This window comes from Muscardinus avellanarius (assembly GCF_963383645.1).
Source record: "Muscardinus avellanarius genome assembly, chromosome: 13".
In the NCBI taxonomy this organism is placed as follows: Eukaryota; Metazoa; Chordata; class Mammalia; order Rodentia; family Gliridae; genus Muscardinus; species Muscardinus avellanarius.
This window is the reverse complement of record NC_137799.1, coordinates 25,081,963-25,098,903: the sequence shown is the minus strand read 5'-3', so window position 1 is coordinate 25,098,903 and position 16,941 is coordinate 25,081,963. Positions and strand designations below refer to the sequence as shown.

The 16,941-nt window shown below is 38.8% G+C and overlaps 1 protein-coding gene across 6 annotated transcripts in view; it reads left to right on the top strand.

Annotated features, from left to right (window-relative positions):
- The window catches only part of MUSK (muscle associated receptor tyrosine kinase), a gene marked incomplete at both ends in the record, with an annotated part of 113,860 nt that overhangs the window by 13,306 nt on the left and 83,613 nt on the right, over positions 1–16,941 (top strand). For all 6 annotated transcript variants that reach the window (XM_080708802.1, XM_080708800.1, XM_080708799.1 and 3 more), the window contains 4 exons: positions 3,427–3,553; positions 3,777–3,928; positions 10,152–10,279; positions 12,063–12,204. In XM_080708802.1, the coding sequence (XP_080564928.1) occupies positions 3,427–3,553; positions 3,777–3,928; positions 10,152–10,279; positions 12,063–12,204 (549 nt within the window). The remainder of the gene's footprint in view (positions 1–3,426; positions 3,554–3,776; positions 3,929–10,151; positions 10,280–12,062; positions 12,205–16,941) is intronic.

The window sequence follows — 16,941 nt, the reverse complement described above, 5'->3', positions numbered from 1 at the left end:
ACATTAGCTATGGGCCAAACAAAATTCCTGTCCACCATTTCCCTTACTTGCAGCAGATGAACTTTCTTTTGACTTCACTGGAAAAAAAATCAGGTTAGTTCAGAAAGCAGGTGTTATCTTCTTCTGGCCAGGTAACAGGCCCGTGTTTTCTTGGCACTTTATACATCTGACACCAGCTTTCCTACCTTAAAAACATTATTCGTACTACTTACTTAGCTTTGATAAGCACCTTGCATTTTAACTAAAGTCATGCTGAAATTTATTGTTCAAATGTAGGTATCTGGGGAGCATAAGGGATACTATTAATAATTCTGCAGGAATAGCAGGCATAAATGATCGTTGATCATTTTTTTAATCTACCCTCTCTCATCATCTAGATGGTAGGCTCTTACAAGGCAGAGATGTGCTTTATTCTCCTCTGATTGTTTTGTAATTTTATTGTTTTTTTGTTTTTTAATTTTACTATTTTTGATTTTTTAAAATTTCACTATAGTTGATTATTTTTTTAATTTTACTATTTTTTCAACAGACACATAATATCTGTACATATTTATGAGATTCAATGTGATGTCTTGATTCATGTTTACACTGGATAGTGATCAACTTAGGGTAATTAGCATACCTGTAACCTTAAAACTTTATTATTTCTTTAGAGTGAACACATTCTTCTAATTATTTTGAGCTGTACAGTGCACTATTGTGAATTATTTTCATCCTATCAACTGAGGCCTTATACCACAAATAACATTGCACCTATTGACCAACCCTTCCTCTCCTCTCCCGCCCTCCCTGCTCTCTGGCAACCACTGTTCTCTCTACTCTCATGAGATCAGTGTTTTTAGATTGCACTTATAGGGAAGCTAGTGAAGTGTTTGTTTTTCTGTGCTTGATTTCTTTCACTTAATATAATGATTTGTGTGTCCATCCATTGTTGTCTTATATGGCAGGATTTTGTGCCTTTCTCGTGGCTAAATACTATTTTATTGTGGATATATGCACCACATTTATTTGCTTTTAGTCTAATCCAATGCCTGATAAATGGAAAAGAATAAATAATTAGCTACTGAATTATAATCGTGATAACACACCCAGGGATTAGGATAACTACTTTAAATTAGATTATAGTGTTGGATAGAATTCTAGGCTCACCTGAATGCTGGTCCTAGCACTTTCTTTTCCACATCGTCACAGCCCTTGAGGTAATCAGAACCCCACATCCCTTATTTTGGTGGAATTCACAGGTTTCCAAAAGCATTAAAGACAAGGCCATCCTTCCACCAACCTAATCTTACCTTCCCAACCTCTATTTCCTGCCTCGCTCTTCTAATCCAGGTTACCCTAATTTTATAGGAATACAGAAGGAGATAAGGCACCATATCTACAGCCTGTCTTCTTGTTGTCTTTTAAAAAACTAAATAAAACAGCTTTATTAAGATATAATTCACATACCATGTACTTTGCCCATGTCCAGTGTATAATTTGGATCCGGGCATTCACACCACGCCCGGCTGGGAACACTTTCATTACACTGTTTTAGATGAAACCCAGAATCCTTTGCTATCAGCTCCTAAATCTTCTCTTCCCCCCTCCTCACCCAGTCCTAGGCAATCATTAATATATTTCTTTGTCTCTACAGATTTACCAGTTCTGGACATTGCATACAAAGAGAACCATCTAACTTGTCCTTGTGATTGTCTTCTTTCTCTTGTTTCTGTGCTTCCTCCATGTTGTAGAATATAATGATGCTTCGTTTATTTTTATTGTCAAGTAGATTCCATTGTGTGAATGGATTACATTTTGTCTCCCCAGTCTTCTCAGTAGACATTCAAGTTGATTCCATCTTTTGGATACTGTGAGTAGTGCAAGTATGAACACGAGTGTACAAACATCTGTTGGAGTCTCAACTTCCAATTCTGTTGAATGTATACCCAGAAGTGGGATTGTTGGATCAAATGATAATTCTATGTTGTTGGCTTTTTTTGTTGTTGTTGTTGTTGTTTTTTTTTTTTTTTTTTTTGAGAAACCATCATACTCTCTTGCCGGGGTAAACAATTTAAATTTCTACTAGCAATGCCCGAGGGATCCAACCTCTCCACACGCACACCCAAGCTTGTCATCTTCCTTTGTGGCTGTAGACGTGATAGTGAGCGTACACAGGTTTCTGTGGTTTTGATTTGCATGTCCCTCTTGGCTAATGACGCTGAGCCTCTTCATGTGTTTATTGGCCATTTGTATACTGTCTTTGGAGAAATTTCTATTTAGATTTTTTGCATATTTTTTACTTGGGGTACTTTTCCTTTTATTAGTGAGTCTCTGTTCCATTTATATGCAGTTGTGAATTCTCTACAAATCTGATGAAGCTTAAGTATCAGGACCTACTATTTTCAGGAGCCTCTTCTAAGATCCTCCATGGGCTCTGGAACTGTGTATGAACATGTATTTTTCATAAAATTTGGCAAAAAGTTATTCTTAAACTACAATTGTTAAGATTTCTGCTCTTTCCCACTCTGAATTCTTTTCAGCCTCACTTCTATTTATGTTAATTCATATTAGGACAGCCACAGGAATTTTGTATTAACACCTTTTTTTCTTTAAAAGGGACACCCACACCAAGTGCTATGTACACATAAGTCCCTATCGCTCTGAACTCTCATTATGATGTGTAATTACAATGCACCAATTTTTTTTTGGTGGTACTGGGGATGGAACCCAGGGGCCCTCTACCTCTGGGCTATACTCCCAGACCTATTTTATATTTTATTTGGAGACAGGGTCTCTTAAGCTAGCTGAGGCTGGCTTTGAACCTGCACGATCCTCCTGTCTCAGCCTCCCAAGCACGGGGATTACAAGCGTGAGCCACCACGCCCAGCAATGCACCAATTTTTTAAAAAAATTAAAAAATAAGCCGGGCATGGTGGTGCACACTTGTAATTCCTGTGCTTGGGTGGTGGAGACAGGAGGATCACGCAGGTTCGAAGCCAGCCTCACTGGCTAAAGAGACCCTGTTTCCAAATAAAAATATAAAAATAGATCTGGGAGTATAGCCTGGAGGTAGAAGGGTTTCCAGGAACCCCAGTACCACCAATAATAATAATAATAATAATAATAATAATGATAATAATAATAATAATAATAATAATAAATTAAAAATAAACGGGACACCCAAGTTACATCAAATTAGGTCCCACAAAATCTGGGCCTGCTTCTATTCATCTATAAGGCTCTCCAGATACCCTTCTCTTGTGATTCTCAAATATTTGAAAGCAAAAGCAATGGTCCCTACATGACATCTTCTTTCCTTTTGGAAAATTTCTGCTCTGGGAAGATAGAATTCTCATTCAGGTATGGGATGGCCTCTGACTGCGTAAGGAAGGATTAGTCAACAACATTCTCGCATGTTCTCCTTTGGCGTCTTCTCTCCCTCAGCGCCTGTCATCACCACTCCTCTGGAAACGGTGGACGCCCTGGTTGAAGAAGTGGCTACTTTCATGTGTGTGGTGGAATCCTATCCCCAGCCTGAGATCTCTTGGACCAGGAATAAAATTCTCATTAAGTGAGTATTCTGCCTCATTCTGGTAAGCGTTTGACTTTGACATAAATGCAACCACAGATATTCTATTATTCAGAATCCACTCAAATTTTCCCCTTATCTTTTTGCTACCTCCACAATGGCAGTCATCAATTTGATCTGTTCATCAAAGCCCCCCCCCCCAAAAAAAACCCCAAACCTACAGATGATGCTCTGTCTAATCTGCCGTCTTCCTCTGTGACCTCAGGCTCTTTGATACCCGGTATAGCATTCGGGAAAATGGACAACTCCTCACCATCCTGAGCGTGGAAGACAGTGACGATGGCATTTACTGCTGCACAGCCAACAATGGTGTGGGCGGAGCTGCCGAGAGCTGCGGGGCCCTGCAAGTGAAGATGAGTGAGTGGGAGGAGAGCCAAGCGTCGGGGTCGAATTTCACTTGTGCAATTTGTTTTTTAGAGTTGATTTTAATTTAATCGATCGTAATTTGATTTTAAAGTTGACTTTGTGCAAATTGGTTTTTCTTTCCTTCCTTCTTTTCTCCCTTCTTTTCTTCCTTCCTTCCCTCCTCTCTTTCTTTTCTTTTTTTCTTTTTAGCACTAGAGGTTGAACCCAGGAGCAGTCTACCTCCAAGCTACATCCTAGCTTTTTATTTTTTATTATAAAACGGGGTTTTGCTAAGTTGCTAAGACTGGCCTCTAACCTGCAATCCTCTGGTCTCAGCCTCCCAAGTACAGATATTACAGGTGCGCATCACCATGCCCAGCCGACTTGGTACAGTTTGAAATAGTCTGTTAATAGAGCCTTCCTCATGCCTGGAGGCCAAGTTCACATTCAGAGCTCAACCTTCAAGCCCGTTCATGCCACAGCTCTCATCCTTGCCTCCTGCCACCACCTTACTACAGCAATCCTTTAGTTCTCTTATCTGTTCTCATTTTCTCACCTTGCCATGGCTCTATATTTCCCCCACCAGCCTGACTTTTTTCATTGAGAACCTCCCTGTAACAACTTTATTATGCCTTTGAAGCCTAGTTTTATTGCAACCAAATGCCCTTTTAATCTCTAACCTCTTTGAAGGCACATTTACATGTTTGCCTTATTCAAACTTATTACCTTATTCTTCCTAGAGACTTTCTGCTTAGAGGAGGTTCAGTTTTCCTCATCTCATGTCTATAGGGATACCAAGTACTGATGGCTAATCTCCTAGCTCTCGTTGCTACTTTTACGACATGTGTTTGTATCCTACACAGTATTTCCTCGCAAGAGGGCCAATGCCATTCAGACCATTCTCTTAAACTCTATTTATCATGCCGTCTACTCACTCCCAGACACACTCCCTATATTTATCAAAGACTCTGACTCCAGGCATTATCTTCCTTTATGCCCTACTTCCTGTCATCCATCCAAAAAGATTTTAACAACCATGAAGCAGAACCACTAGCCTGCCCGTCCTCACAATTCCTAGAGCCCCACAAATGCAGTGACCTCGTCTTAACTCTTTAGCAGCCCGTCCACGCTCTGCCCCATGCTGGATTTTGACACCCATGGAAAAGGTCTAGCATGTCATTCTCCGCCTTTGTCTAGCTTCCTTGCATGAGGAAAACAGACTCCACGCTCATGACTTGCCACCAAGGGAAAAACACAAACTGCCACTGTGTCTTCCTCAGATGAGATCAGTGTCCAGGTCTCTCTCATGTCTTTACTCCCACATGTACTCCCAACAGTCACACGATCACATTCTCTTTCCCCTGGCTCCTCTGTCCTTTCCTCCTTGATTCCTCTGTTCTCCTTTCCACTGATGCACACCGCCCCCCCCGGTTGGCATTTTATTTCCTTCCATACTTAGTTCTCTCTCTTGCCTGGTGATGCGTCATCAAGCATTCCCTTACCAGCACTCTCAAATTCCATGGCCTCCTGCGCTGCACTGTAAACTGCTGCTCTTGTAATAATGTAACCTTGATCTTTCCATCTGCCACCACACTACGGATCAGAACACATGCATATATATCACTGCCTTATGAACAGGTGAATCTAGGTCTTTTTGTGTTGTTTTTTAGTAGTATATATATTTTTTTACCTTTTGTTGTTTTTTTTATTTATTTATTTATTTTATTTTGTATCCAGTTTTATTTTATTTATTTTTTATTATTATTTTTTTAATGGTGCACTGTATTCATCATAGTGGGATACAAATTTTTGTAGACATACATGCACACATCGCCCAGTCAGCCCCCACCCGATCCCCACCCCATTCTCTCCCCATCCCTCCCTCCCATGCTTGGCTTAGTGGTTGACATCTAGTATTATAGCAATTTATCCAAAATTAAAAATGATAATCTCACATAACAGTTTCATTTGTCTGATACCAAGCTTTTGATGACTTAAAGATAACATTTCAATATTTCTTTTTACTTTCTTTCTTACCAGAGAATATTGTTTTTCTATTTTTTTAGGTGAAACTATCATATATTTGTATATTTGTTTTTCAGAAAAAAAATCTATCCTAATATGGAATATGGACTCTAGATACCCAAAATGATCTTGAAAAAGAACAAAGCTAGAAGATATATATTTTCTGATTTCAATCAATAGGTACTTTTTTCAGACAGTAAGCCTCTAAGAATTTTTGAATCTTTGTAGCTTGAAGTCTTCATTTTACCCTTATTCATGGATGATAGTTTTGCTGGGTATAGAGGAAAAGTATAAAAGCCTTTTTCCTTAACTTTAGTGCAGCGGTGCCGTGATGGAGCCCCATGTTGGGGCGCCAAAACTGTAACAGTGTGAGACGGAGCTGTGGGTTCTTGTTCTTAGCTACTTTAGAAAAGAATAGCCAGAAATATGCTGCAAGCTTAAGCAATTTTTATTATTACAAAGGTAGAAAGAAGGGACAGAACATGATAAAGCATTACATCAGAGAGTGACATAGTGGAGTGCCTTGAAAATAATACACTGAAGTTTTTGAATATAGAACAATTTCATAAAGATTTATTATCTCCCATCTTTGCTTAACCAATAGTCTTCCTGACCCGTCATAGGTGTGGATCTGCCCACTCTCTCTGCTACAGGTCTTTTGCTATGATTGTGAGGATTTACTTATCTTATACCCTGCTCGACCAAAAGCCTTCTTCCTGTAGGTATAGGCCTGCCCTTGTTGCCATCTCTGGTGCAGGCCCAAGTCTTTGCTACAACCAAAATGTGTTACTTGATTATCAGAGTCAGGGGTCACATGGTATCTGCCTTCTTTAAGGAAGACTTGTACCATCCTCCCACATCCTTGGGAAATTTTACCCTGTCTGCTAAAAGTTATTTATTATGAAAACCTGTCTTTAAACTATGAAGTGCCTAGACTACAACTCTTCTGTGTTCTTGCTGATCGCTTTTGGTGCAGGGTAACAGCTGCTTCCCCTCCCTGCCTGAGTGCCTGCACAAAACCAAAGCTATTTTCCAGTACATTTTTAAACTAGTACTAAAGCCATTTCCCAATGGTGGCACATTTGGTAGATAATTATTCATTATTATTTGACATACTAAATGTCTTATTACTTATTTCTTTACAAGTAAATCTAATGTTCATCTTTTTTTAATTCTTGGATTTTTTATTTCTAGACTTCATAAACTTTACAAATTGGCAAGAATATGTTCAGTGTTTGTTTTACTATTCCTCTCAGTCATAGAAGGTCCTTTTAAGTCCAAAGTTTTTTTTCAAAATTATATAGATTTTTTCCCAGTTATTCTTTTTCATTTTATTCTTTTATTTCTCTTATTCTCAAATGCCTACCAAATATCAGATCTCCGTGTGTGTGTGTGTGTGTGTGTGTGTGTGTGTGTGTGTGTGTGTAACAGTCGTAATCAAAATAGGAAACTGAGGGGGATAGTGGGACTTTGTGGAAAGGCTTATTTAGTGCTCACCATGAGGAAATAGGTAGGGATGTGCCCACAAGCTTTTTTTTTTTTTTAGCATGTATAACAACAACAACAACAACAACAAAAAAAAATAAGCAGAGAAGTTGAGATGGTCTCATGTGTTAAATAATAAAGGTTTACTTCTGAGGACACACCACCACTTTATTCCACTACTTCATGAGGGTGCCTTTATTTCAGGTGCTTCCAATAATTTCTCTAGCACTAGTGCTATGGCTCTTGGTTCTATAGTAAATTATCTGATTTTCTTTTTTCTTCCTTTCCCCCCTTCTCCTTAGGAAAGCGCACCCATTTATGTCAGTCTATACTAGTGTGGCCACCCCAATTGTTAGATTCTTGCAGTACCTTCCAATTGCTTGGGAAGAGTTGGTTCATATCCCAGTCACTACTCCAGCTAGCCCAGACTCTCCCCAGGACTTTCCTTTTTAAACTTTCTAAGATTTATCGAGTAAAGGCTCAGTGCTGACACAGCAGGACACCTCCAGCATCCTGCTTCAACATCATGGACCCACTATGAATTATGTCACCCTAATGTGAGGTCCATGATCTCACATCGAGACTCTACTTCCTAATTTTCTTTTTGTTCATTTTCCGATAAGGGTTCTCCTTACCTTCCACCCCTCAGGTGACCAAGATGATTTCACTGAGAAGATCAGGGTAATTTTCTTTAAATAGGCAAATTATTTCTTAGGTCTCCTTTGCATTATCTGTGATTTGGCTTTGCCATAAGGGTCTCTTATTCAGAGAAATCAATCTTCAGGTCTCCTATGCATTATCTGTGATTTGGGTTTTCCATAAGGATTTTGTTCAGGGAACCCAATGAAAGGAAAAAAATAATTCTCTCTTTGACAGTGATAGGAGTATCAACTCCCAAACTAAGCTTTGGCTAGCAGCTATATGACAGTTCAGCTCACAATTAAGGTGCCTGGCCAGTGTCTAACATCTGGGCATTTGTTATTGTTTCTTAGAAACAGAATTGGAGGCTATGGATAGATTACTGTATTTAAAACTTGTGTTTTGGCCACAACATGGGACCATACCAACTCTGGTGATAAACGTCTAAATTAAAACCCAGTAGGCCAGCAGGGCATGGTGGCACACTCTTGTAATCCCAGCATTTGGGAGGCTGAGACAAGAGGATCGCGGTTCACAGACAGCCTCAGCTACTTAGTGAGACCCTCCACAACTCAGTGAGACCCAGTTTCAAAATAAAGAATAAAAAATAGGGCAAGGGCTGTAGCTCGGAGGTCGAATGCCCCTGGGCCCACAAAAACCAAAACAGTAGGCCATATACTCTTTGTAAACCCCACATATACCACATACTGAAATAGAAGGAAAAGGAGAAGTCCTAGTTTCATGCTCTCCTCTATGAAACTGGTAAACTGGTTATGGAACATGGTCTGAAAGAAAGAAATATGCCCATATTTCAGAAGTCTCTCCTGCAGAGGCATCCCTCTGTTCTGTATCTATAAGATCATTAAGAATATCATGTAGTTTTAATTATTTTATGACTATTTCAAATAGTAAAATAACTGCTGTCTTGAACCCATCAATTCTTCTGTGTATTAGATTTAATAACTTCATCCTTTAAAAGCTTTATATTAGAGAATAAAGTCAGGTGACATCAACTATTTCTTCTGAAAGATTAACTTGAGTGTTTGACAGAACAGTAAATGACACTAGTTAGCTCTACAGAATTAAATTTTCCCAAAATATATGGCAGAAATTTTATTGGTCACTAATAAATAGCATCTGGCTTGTGTCCTAGAGGATAAATGTATTTAATTATTAAACATCAACTTTAAAAGTCAAAATAAGAAGCAAACTAAGTGAAAAGAAGGTTATAATTCAAAATTATATGGAACCTATTTGTAAATTTTGTTCAAATGTTTTCTTGTCCATTGTTGTAAGTTGAATGATGCTGAGTTGTCATGGTGGTAGTTCATGTTAATCAAATTTTTATTAAATATCTTTTAAAGTGGAGAATATTGTGAAAGTTTCAGCCATCTAATATACTTAATAAAGTTTTTTCATGCAAAAAGGTTTTAATAAGCTGGGCATGGTGGTACATGTAATCCCAGTGCTTGTGATCCCAGTATTTGGGAAGTTGAGACAGGAAGTTCACAGTTTGAGGACAGCCTCAGTTACTTAGTGAAGCCCTTTGCAACTCATTGACATCCCATTTCAAAATAAAGAATAAAAAATGGGGCTGGTGGTGTCACTCAGAGGTAGAATGTCCCTGGGTTCCATCCCCAGTACTGCAAAAAATAAAATGGATTTTTTTTGAGGGTCTGGGAATGGAACCCAGGGGCATTTGACTTCTGAGCTACACCCCCTGCCCTATTTTTTATTATTTATTTTGAAACAGGATCTCACTAAGTTGCAGAGGGCCTTACTAAGTAGCTGAGGCTGTCTGTGAACCATGATCCTCTGGTCTCAGCCTCCTGAATGCTGGGATTACAAGCGTGCGCCACCACTCCCGGCTTAAAATAGATTTTAATATAATCAAAATAACCCAGCCATTTTAAAGTCATTTATTTGATATCCACCAAGAATGTGTCTTAGCATTTGATGAATGTTGTAATGTAATATGCCTGAGATAATTCTTGAAATGAATATTTAGCATTAAATACAAAGTCAAAACTCTAAGTTTAATTCAGTCATATTACTTTTTTAATTTTGAATTTTTATTTCCCTATAGAACCTAAAATAACCCGTCCTCCCATAAATGTAAAAATAATAGAAGGATTAAAAGCAGTTCTACCATGTACTACAATGGGAAATCCCAAGCCAATGGTGTCTTGGATCAAGGGGGACAGTGCTCTCAGGGTAAGTGATTATTGTGTTAAATTGTGTATATAAGACATATTTTGAAATATGACTTGTAGTGTAACATTGTTTTTCCATATATATTTTAATCAAACTTAAATATTTCTATTCCCATTTATGTAAACTGTGGAGCATTCCAATTGGGGTTGACTAGGAAAGGGAGACAGAGAGAGAGGGAGAGGGAGAGGGAGAGAGAAAGGGGGAGAGGGAGAAAAAGAGAGAAGGAGAAGGAGAAGGAGAAGGGAGGAGAGAAGAGAGAGAGAGAAACCGGTAATGTTAGGGATAGAGAAGGAGACAAAGCCAATGCAAAGCAAAGCTATGGTCTTTTTTGTTTGATGGTTGAGTGGATCATTATTTTTTTAAACATTGAATCTTTGGCATTTAGGGGTTAAAAAGTAAAATAATATATAATTGAAATCCAAGCTTTAGAATCGAGAGCTTCCTGGAGGAGGGTAATGAGATTTGGAAAAAAAAAAAAAGACATGAGCTTAGTGGAGAAAAGGTGGTTGAGAAGTCTAAAGACCAACATGCAAAGACCTTAATAAATACCTTCTCAGCCATAAAGAGTAGACAAAAATATATTACTCGTGTTTATTTTGTACTGCCTTTCTAACTACTAAATTATTATACTGCATCATGATGGTTCTTTCTGATCTTCATATCACCTATGAATGAGATCATAGACTATGTTTCTATCTTACCATGGCCGGCACATTCCATGGAAAACACACAGGAGTCATTTTATGTTAGTCAACCTTCTCACTGTAGTCATCCAAGACAACAGAGAGCAAGGAAGATTTCTTTTCTCACAGTGTTTTGGAGACTTAGGGCTCAGCTCATGTGAGGCCTGAGTCTAAGAAGCTCAGGATATGGTGGCAGGAAGCAGAAACAGGGCAAGAACAAGGCTCTGCTCTCACATCATGGAGACCAGAAGCAAGAGAAAGCAAGCAAGGGAGGGGATCAAAGACAAAGCACAATCCTGAAGGCCACACCACAGGACCCACCTTCCCCAGCCACAGCCCACCTGCCAGTAAATCCATTAGAGTGAATGTAGGCACTGAAGAGATTACAACCCTCATGACTTATTACATCAACTCTGAACCTTGATGCATGAGCTCTGCAGGGGACATTCTATATTTAATATAACGTACATATTACAACAGAAATAGACTATAAGAATGATTATCATTGCTTTTTTAAAATAAAGCAATGCCAAATTTGAATGATAACATATAGAATCTGTGACTTTTCTTTGTTATATATCTTGGTGTGTTTCCTACAATTAAAAACAGTTCCAAAAAAGACAGATGCCATATTTTAAGTCCAATGAGTAATTTTTATATTTTTTGTGGAGTTTTCTAATTTTTCTAAGTACATACATCATATAGGGTGTAGAGTAAATATGGAAATGAGAAGCAATGCTGTGGTTTAATCTTCTTGGTGCTGGGGATTGAACCTGGCCTTGTACATGCTCAGCACATGCTTTACCACTGAGCTATGCCTCCAGCCTCTAAAAGCAATGATTTTGCTAAAACAGATCTAGTTATGACTTTTAGGAAGTCAAAAAAGTCTTCATGAGATGAAAGAAAATAAAATTAGATGGTATCTTATGGGTTCATAGTGATGGTTAATCTAGATAATCTTGCATTATGACACTTAATATTGTGTGCTCTAAATAATAAATCCCCAACAAAACTTAAAACTTTTGATGGGATAGTGATGATGGATGTATGTGTGTCCTTGTTCATGGTCATTCTCAAACTCATGTCTCTATCTCTGTCAGGAAAATTCCCGTGTTGCTGTTCTTGAATCTGGGAGTTTAAGGATTCATAATGTGCAAAAGGAAGATGCAGGGCAGTACCGATGTGTGGCCAAAAACAGCCTGGGGACAGCATATTCCAAATTGGTGAAGTTGGAAGTCGAGGGTAAGAGGCTGCATGCCTTCCCATTGTGGTGTGGTGGCAAGGGCAGTGGGTCCTCAAATTCTACCGGAACACTGTTCTTGAGCCTGAGAAAAAGGAGATGTAGATAATTGGATTCCCTGAACTCCTCTGGACATTAGACCACAATTAAAACCATGAGAACAGAAAACCAAAATTAAAGAAAAAGATGTTCACTATCATAAAACATAATATTCCATCTCTTGCCCACTGGTAATTTTGACTGCTACAAACTAAATTCAGTCTGATTTTAAAGTAATAGGACAGATCAGGTGTGGTGGCTTATGCCTGTAATCTCAGTACTTGGGAGGCTGAGACAGGAGGATAACAGGTTCAAGGTCAGCCTCAGCATCTTAGTGAGACTCACAGCAACCTATTGAGCCCCTGTTTCAAACCAAACCAAAACAAAATAAAATAAAATAAAAATGGTTGGGGATGTAGCTCAGAGGCACCTCTGGGTTCAATCCTCAGTACCACACACATAAAAAATAAATGAAATAGTGTTTTTAGAACTTCTTCCTGGCTTGGACAGTTCTCCCCTCACAAATTTAGAGACAAGAATTTCTTTTTTCAACATATAAAATGATATTTTAAAAGATACAAAGAGGAAAGTAGTCATTTTTTTATATTGTATTCTGTCATATGAGAAAAAAATACTGACAAAACCATAAAACCAAAAATGATCCTACTCTTATGGTTCATTTAACTTCTAATCTGTTGTCAAAATCTTTGCAGTCGATTAATGCAAAAGATCTTCACTGAAAAATCAGAATCCAAACAGGCTTTAGTGTTTACTTTTCATTAGATTCTTCCTGATTTAAAATTGTATCACATTTTGCTTAAAAAAGAGGAATTACCAGCACACCTGTACCAGGTAAGCTGAGTCCAAACACTTCCTAACTCTTCGCATTATAAGCCACGGATTCCACATCTCTGGATCTTAGTTTTCTCCTCTGCAAAGACGCTTTGCTGTATTTATTGGTGTGAGGTATTGCCAGTGCTTAGCAGGGTGTCTGGTCCTTTTGCACAATTAAAAACTGTTGGCTACAGAAATTGCCACCTATTTTTCTGCTTTTACCTAATTGAGAAATATTGGATTTATCACATTTTGGCTTATATTATAGTTTAATCAAGAAAAGTTTCAAGAAGTCCTCCTATTTTGGATTCCATTCAACTCCCCTTTGATCCAAATCTCTTCTTTCCGGCATCTTGTCCTTACTCATATTGTATTTGCTCTCTTAAGGGTGTTTTTATTTTCTGAGTAGATCTGTGCCCTTCCTTTAATAGCTTGGATGATCTTATTTCCTACATTTGCCTCTAATGGAGTCGGCATTATGTCATTGCATTGACTACTCATAAAATTTTCATTAACTCTTCACAGGAAAGAATGAAGTGGTTGGGAGTAGTGGCTATATGAATTTTAAAAAGATATTTTTAAGCTAGACATGATGGCACATGCCTGTAATCCCAATATTTGCAAAACTGAGACAGGAGGGCTGCAGGTTCAAGGACAACCTCAGCAACTTAGCCCCTCTGCAACTTAGTGAGACTCTGTTTCAAAACGAAAAATAAAAGGGGCTGGGTATGTAGCTGAAAAAAAAAAAGAAAGAAATCCCCACTACCAAAAGAAAAAAAAATTCAGCATGGTTGATATAATTCAGTATCTTCTAATTAATAAAATATTAGTACTAACAATTGATGTTTTTTCAGTGAAAACTAGGTAAACATATACATACATTCAGACCCTTTGAATATCTGCCTAGATACCGTGTTATCTTGACCTTTTGTGGTATGATGCAGAATTAATGCTGTGTATTTGTATAAAGTGCTGCAAAGAGGTTTTCTTATCAAAATATCAAAATATAAGTTCTCTATATTATAATACATAATGCTGATCACTTAGGTCACTATCTTTATAGGTATTTAAAAATTTGTTCTAAGCCAGGCACAGTGGTACATGCCTGTAAAACCAGTGCTTAGGAGGCTGAAACAGGAAGGTGACAGGTTCAAGACCAGCCTCAGCAACTTGGCCTTCAATAACTTTTAAAGACCCTGTTTCAAAATATATGACATGTTTAGCACAGTTGCTGGCACATAATAATCAAGGAATAAATATGATATATTATTGCTATTAAGGCATATATATTGCAGCAAACCAATTTGGGCTCTGGAAGTTCTTAAAAGCTGACTGCCTCCTGAAGAAATTGTTGAGCCATTCCCCCAATATACAATGCCGACAATGACCTAGTTAAGAATCAATTCAGCCTACAACTCAGAACAGGTGGAAAAAGCAATGGAAAAATGACTGGATGAACCCCAAGTGTACCTGCAAGTGCCTGCACACTGGTCAGTGGGGAGAGTTGAAGGTGAGGGGGCCATCGACAGTCAGGGTAGATGGTTATCTGTGTGCATCGTAAAGTAGCTCTGGAACGTAGTGATGTAATGGCTGCTTTAAATCAGAACTCCACTATAGTATGTGATGCCCTGCGACACCTAGGCATGCCAGGCAAAGATAGAGCTTTGCCACTGAGCGCTTCTACCATGGGAACCCACTGAGTCTATGTGCTGACTAGATTTTAGCAATTGTAGTGAACATGAAAGAAACTCCCAACCACAGGGGAAATAAAGCTCCCATTCTAAATTACCATCTTCAGGCTTCTGGGTCTCTGGGATGGCAAAGAAAAGATATTCTACCCTTTTGTCTTGTCTAAAAAGTTTCCATCAGTGACCTACAGAATTCCTGATGGAATCATCCATCTCAAGATGGTCCACCATGAATGTCTTTCTAAAATGATGAGTGAGCCAGGCCTGGTAGTGCATGCCTGTCATCCAAGTACTTGGGAGCCTGAGACAGGAGGCTCGCAGGTTCAAGGGCAGCTTTAGCAACTTAGCAAGGCTCTCAGCAACTTAGTAAGAACCAGTCAAAATAAAATAAAATAGGGCTAGAGGTGTAGCTCAGAGGTAGCACACCCCTGGGTTCAATCTCTATTGGGTACAATCAACCAATCAATGTAAAAGATAAACTGATGAGCAATGAGGTAGCTAGCATGATTTAAATGTGTCATTGATGCTGAATGCTTGACATGGATTATCACATTTAATCGTCAAGTCTCTGAGGAAGGTCTTATATTGTGCCATTTTAGGAAACAGGAAACAGCAAGGTTAGCAAACTGACACAAGACTCCGCAGACAGTGGTGTCTACGACACTGAGCAACACAGAATGCTGTCTGTTGTGTTAAAGAACAACATAGTCCTGTGACATTGTCAAGAATGGTATTGGGATGGAGGTGAATAAAGGAAATAAAAAATAAAATTCTGTAAGTGAAGAGTGAGACAATGGGAGGAGAGAGAGAGAGAGAGAGAGAGAGAGAGAGAGAGAGAGAGAACAAGTTTCAATCAATTTTGCACAGAAAGGGGAGAAGTAAGAAAAGGGACCAGTTGTTTGAACATGTTGACAGTGTTCAGACATTAAAGAGAAGGAACATGGGAACATGCAGGAGAGACGGGGGACCTCAGAGGGTGTGTGGTGCTCCAGTGTACACGGGGCTGTGTTCCGTGGCCAGGTGGAGCGATCAACTTTCTGCACTGGGTAACCATGTGTCCTGGTTTTCCCAGGACAGTTTTGGTTTACACCTGTTGTCCTGAAATTATTAATAGAGTTCCTCTTGACTTTCCAAAGTATCCAGGCTTCCATGATAAATTCCACAGTTACTCTCTTTAGAAAGGAAGAGATAATTTTCTTCCTTGTAATAGGAAGAAAGGAGAAAAGAGGCATTTTTTTTTTCAGTTTAAACTGAGTAAGGGCTAATTGGGTGAAGTGTGCATGTCTGTCTCCATCATCTCGCATCCCAAGAAGATGTACGAATATAATGCACCAATAAAATATTTTCAAAAATAAAATAAATCGGTTCATAAGTTGGGTGAATGGAATTTGAGAAAACCCTGTTTTCATGGTATCTCTTTCCTTCAGGAGGTAGAAAGTAAGGTTATTTTCTGAAAATACCTATGTAAGGGAGCCAGGGAAGGGGAAAGGATAGGGAACATGGAAAGGTTTTTAAATAGCTGTGGGATGGGAGAGATGACTCACAAGGGAAACAAGGACTGCGGAGGAAAATGAAGGAATAGGGCCATGAATATCAAGTGACATCAGTCTGAACTGTTGTAGGGTCCCCTCCACCCCAGTGGTGCTCTGCTCTGAAGCTGTAAGTTCAAAATCGGGAGAAGGTTAAATTTGAGTATAAGACCTAAGTGTTAGGGTTTTGCCAGGAAGGAAAATAGGGCAAAGGAAGATAATGCAACAGAAATTTAAGTGATAACTCATGAACTCTTTGTGTATTGAATACACCTGGGATTTAATATCCAAATACTAATATATAGTGGAGTTTAAATTTAAGATTAGATAGCTCCAGCAATAGAGCGCACACGATAATAGGAAGGTGTTCCTACCCACGAGCACGTAGAAATTCTGTGGCTGTATACATCACAGGGACAAAACATAGAACTCCAGAAGCTAGAAAAGAATAAGAACTGAGCAAATGGTACAGTAAGCCCATGCACAGGTTCCCATCGTCCTGGAGACAGTGGGAGAGACACTCAACTCTGTCACCTAGGTGATTCTTTTAAGACCCATAAAGAAGCAGGGGACAAGCAAGATCTTGGACCAAAGTGAAGAGCTGAGACCATTTCAAAGCTGAGAACCACAAAAACTGAAACACACATGA